Source organism: Prorops nasuta, unplaced genomic scaffold (genome assembly GCF_024137725.1).
Source record: "Prorops nasuta isolate Cenicafe-Biocafe unplaced genomic scaffold, Cenicafe_Pnas_1.2 PNAS00010, whole genome shotgun sequence".
Lineage (NCBI taxonomy): Eukaryota > Metazoa > Arthropoda > Insecta > Hymenoptera > Bethylidae > Prorops > Prorops nasuta.
In genome coordinates, this window is record NW_027116807.1 from 7,544,193 (window position 1) to 7,548,717 (window position 4,525).

General features: G+C 30.4%; 1 protein-coding gene across 1 annotated transcript; it reads right to left on the minus strand.

Annotated features, from left to right (window-relative positions):
- Positions 1-570: 570 nt before the first annotated feature.
- LOC136776914 (uncharacterized) lies at positions 571-1,570 on the minus strand. The gene is made up of 2 exons (XM_066732843.1): positions 1,337-1,570; positions 571-849 (listed from the first exon to the last, which is right to left on the minus strand). The coding sequence occupies exons 1-2, from the start codon at positions 1,568-1,570 to the stop codon at positions 676-678; spliced, it is 408 nt and encodes a 135-aa protein (XP_066588940.1). The 3' UTR covers positions 571-675.
- Between the last annotated feature and the right edge of the window lie 2,955 nt (positions 1,571-4,525).

The window sequence follows — 4,525 nt, forward strand, 5'->3', positions numbered from 1 at the left end:
TTCAGTATTATTGGAGCTACCATTTATTACATTGACAAATGTGTTATACACGTTAATTAATAGGAAAGGATTGAATATTTATGGATTCTAAGAAATATGGTTGTGTATTCAATGATGACATCAAAGTTCTGTTTCTACAACTTGGCCGTGCAATGATTATAATTGGTAAGCAAAATGTATTTATTTATAATAGCAGATTTCAATAAATTTAAATAAAGATTTGAATATTAAAATTCTCACAATATTCATATAAAATATCTATAAACACATGCAATATAATTTTAAAGACATTAACTATTAATCTGCAGATGTGCCTACACATTAGCATTTTAAATTAAATAAATAAAATTGAATAATTATAATAATTATGACAACATATGAGCACATTACACTGCATAAATACAATTAAATAGTCAATAAATATGATTACATATAAACACATTATACTGAACAAATAGAAATAAATAGTCAATAAATATGATTACATATAAACATATTACACTGAATAAATAAAAATAAATAATCAATAAATAATTAAACGCATTCCACGGAATAAATATAAATAAATAATCAATAAATATTAGAACATTAAATACCTTAGACTTGATAAACGTGAAATAAACAATATATAACAATTTATAAAAAAATGAAGGCAAATATTAGAATCCACGTTTCTTACTCATTAGATGCTGGTAGAATATTCCTTAAAACTTGAACTAAATCCCCCATAACCTTGATCCTTTCAGCTTCATTTTCGGCTTGCTTTGTCATGGCTTTTGCCATTTCCTCCATTGCCCTTGCGTTAATTAAAGAAGCATCAGCCAGCTTATTAATGCCTTCTGCAAATTTCTATATGAAGAACAATAAACAAAACTAGTTTTATACGATTATTGGAATTGTGTGAAATTATATTATATTTCAGAAAATATTACCATAAAATTGTTAAACATAAAGAATACACTAAATTAAATCTTCTTTCAATGAATAATGCATTGATCACTTATTATTCAAAGTGGATACTACACAAATTAGTAAAATAGTTATATCAACACTTTTAACAAGATCTATACCTCCAAATTTATCTAGTCATTGTAATCCTTTTCAATAAATAATATAAGCTAAACTGGTGAAAAATTAACAGTGTCCAAGAGTACGCAGGCTTAATATTATAACATATGCTGAATTTTATTAGTGATTCTAATATGGAAGGGGTTTTATAAAATGAATAATACAATCATATCATTATAAAGTTTTTTAATACATTATAATATTAAACATATATACACTTACACACTGCGCACTTTAACAACAACTAGTTCTCCTAATATATACTAACTTGTTTTTCTACAGTAAGACCACTAATTCTTCTCATCTCTAAATGGGGCTCCAGTATTTCCACAAGATGCATGTAGATATCACTATTGATACGGTACAAATCTCTGAACTCAGTATCCGTCAGGTCTAATGGATCTTGCACTTCTCTTAGCTCTTCCCTTTCAGCTCTTCGATATGCAGTTCTTTCGCTGTCTTCTAAATTCAGCAAATCCAAAGCAAGGTATCCTTCTGCCATTTTACGTCTTTTACAGGAAAATCTGAAAATAAGTATTTAAAGTTAGATTAAATGCAAAATAAATATACCCAGAAAACTAATGTAATTATTTAAAAAATAATAAAAATTAATTAAAGTATAAGTTCAAAATTATAATATATTTTATTACATATTTATACCAATAAAAATTATATTTATTATTCATACTTGCAATTTACAGCAACTAATACAGACGTTAAAGCTGCACTGGCTTGACAGTTGATAGGGTTGACAGCTTTCTTTAAATTTATTTTGTCCTATTTATTTACATTCTTAATATTCCAAAGCTGTCACTACGGGTCTCCACTAGTTGAGTTCGGAATTAAACTCTTTTCACTCCGACGGAGCTTTCCCTAGAATTCCCTATTCACTCCGTCTAGTAATTCTGTGTCCGGGAGCAAGTTAGAGAGTGAATAGGGAATATGGAAGAGCTGTGATAGCTAATTGCTATTCTATCCCCACTTCTAAAAGGAAAATAGGGGTAAGGATAAATAAGAAATATTGGCACTAATTGGGAGCTCCGTCTGACTAGTTTAAGCGGGAAAGAAGCAAAATTGACAAATGTTGGTTTCATTATTTTTGAATTAAATTTCAAACGTTTGTTTATATAAATCTAAGGGCCTGATAAAGTAAGTGAAATAAAATTTTAAATAATACAATATCGTGTATAGTTAAAAAATTAATCTTTTATTTCTTTTTAACAGTTGTTATGAATAATGAATATAGTTCGTGTAGACTCTACCAATTTTAATTTAATTTATTTTGATAACTGTCTTCTTTCAATTAATTGCAATAATTTAGTAGTACAGCAAAAATGAAAAATTCCAGTAGCAACTTTATCCCTCCATATATTTTTAATATAATTTTATAAACTACTCACTATTTTTTTCTTGCAGTAGGACATCCATTTTTATTTTATCAAAATAAATTAAATTAAAATTGGTAGAGTCTACACGAACTAAATTCATTATTCATAACAACTGTTAAAAAGAAATAAAAGATTAATTTTTTAACTATACACGATATTGTATTATTTAAAATTTTATTTCACTTACTTTATCAGGCCCTTAGATTTATATAAACAAACGTTTGAAAATTAATTCCAAAATAATGAAACCAACATTTGTCAATTTTGCTTCTTTCCCGCTTAAACTAGTCAGACGGAGCTCCCAATTAGTGCCAATATTTCTTATTTATCCTTACCCCTATTTTCCTTTTAGAAGTGGGGATAGAATAGCAATTAGCTATCACAGCTCTTCCATATTCCCTATTCACTCTCTAACTTGCTCCCGGACACAGAATTACTAGACGGAGTGAATAGGGAATTCTAGGGAAAGCTCCGTCGGAGTGAAAAGAGTTTAATTCCGAACTCAACTACTATTGCTTTTAGTTAGGATGACTTTACTTAACAAACCTCAAATAATATTATACTATTTATGCTATATTGTATGTAACATAAAATATAGCATGGTTAGTTCAATCAAGGTTAGTTAAGTCACTTTTCGGGCACAAACTACCATTTAACCTCAAATGACACCTATTTCGGCCATCGTTAAGTTTACGATATTATTCGGTAGGCTACCGACATTTGTAGCGACAATCATCGCTAACTATGTGTTGCAGAATCGCACTTAGCGATATCTGTCGGTAACTGGACTTAACGATACCGAAAGTTGTCGCTAAGAGTTACAGAATCCCACTACAGACATATCAGACAGATTTGGCTACCGCATTGGGGTATTACTGGTACGGCGACAATTTGCAGAATGGTCTAGTAATTTTTGTGCTAAGAGGTTCGCAACAAACATGATATCACGAAAAATTCATAGATTGGAAACTAGAAACTGAAGGTGCCATATTGTTTTAAGTATGTGTTAGTAATATGTGTAAATGAAGTGGTTTATGACAGGGGGGGGCCGGAGGACACTCATATAGAAGATTTAAGACTCAACTATAATTACGTTCAATATATTCGCCTAGGTGGCGCTGACTGCAAAATGTATAGGGCCGTACCATTAAACGGAACTTAAGCTTAGCACGGTCTCAAACTCTGTCTTAATTAAGTTCGTTTTCTGTCTTAAGCTAATGCTAATCCCTGTTCTGAGATCACGCGAAAAGCTGATTTAGTTGATGCTTAGCTCAGATTGAGTACGCAACCTATTTTAAGACAAACCAAGAAACAAAACCAATAAATTGTATACTTCTCTTTCATGTCATTGGGTGCATCCAGAAGCACAACCGCTCAGTGAGGGCTCGGTGAGCGCTCGCCAAATCCCCTAGATAGTAGTATACTGGACGCGACAGCTCAATGTACCGCTCTTAGTGAGCAGACGCCATTTTTGTGAGCGTAATATTTAGCCGCTCACTTCGCTCACCTTGGAGATTATCTTTGAGTTTCGACCATCTTGCTGTTTGCGACTAATCATAACGCATAAATTTGACCATTTAGCGAACGGGTTTTCCAAGTTTTATGTCTTATTGGAAAAGATTATAACTCAAAAATGGCATGTCCATATATTGAAAAACAATATTTAATTAATGATTTATTATATACCATCGTAGAATCTAAAGAAACACATGCAAGAATAAATAATGGTAAGTTTAAAAATTAAATACTTAAAAAAATCAGATTACTAGGTACAAAGTATAACTGTAATACTATTATTTGGTTTTAAACAAATTTATAAATATATTAGTACTTTTCTGGTTTGTTATATTAGATCCTGAGTTTGCTACTCAATTTGTAAAGGACAATTCTTCGCAGTTAGAATTCCAGGTACCAAACACAAATGAAAATTTAAATGGTAAGTAAAATAGACAACATTCTTGACATTTTGTACGATAAAAATAGAATATTCTGTAAATATAGTCAATCACTGTTTAATCTACTAACCATTATTCATTATTTTAGATAATACATTTGTGTGGACTCAGAGT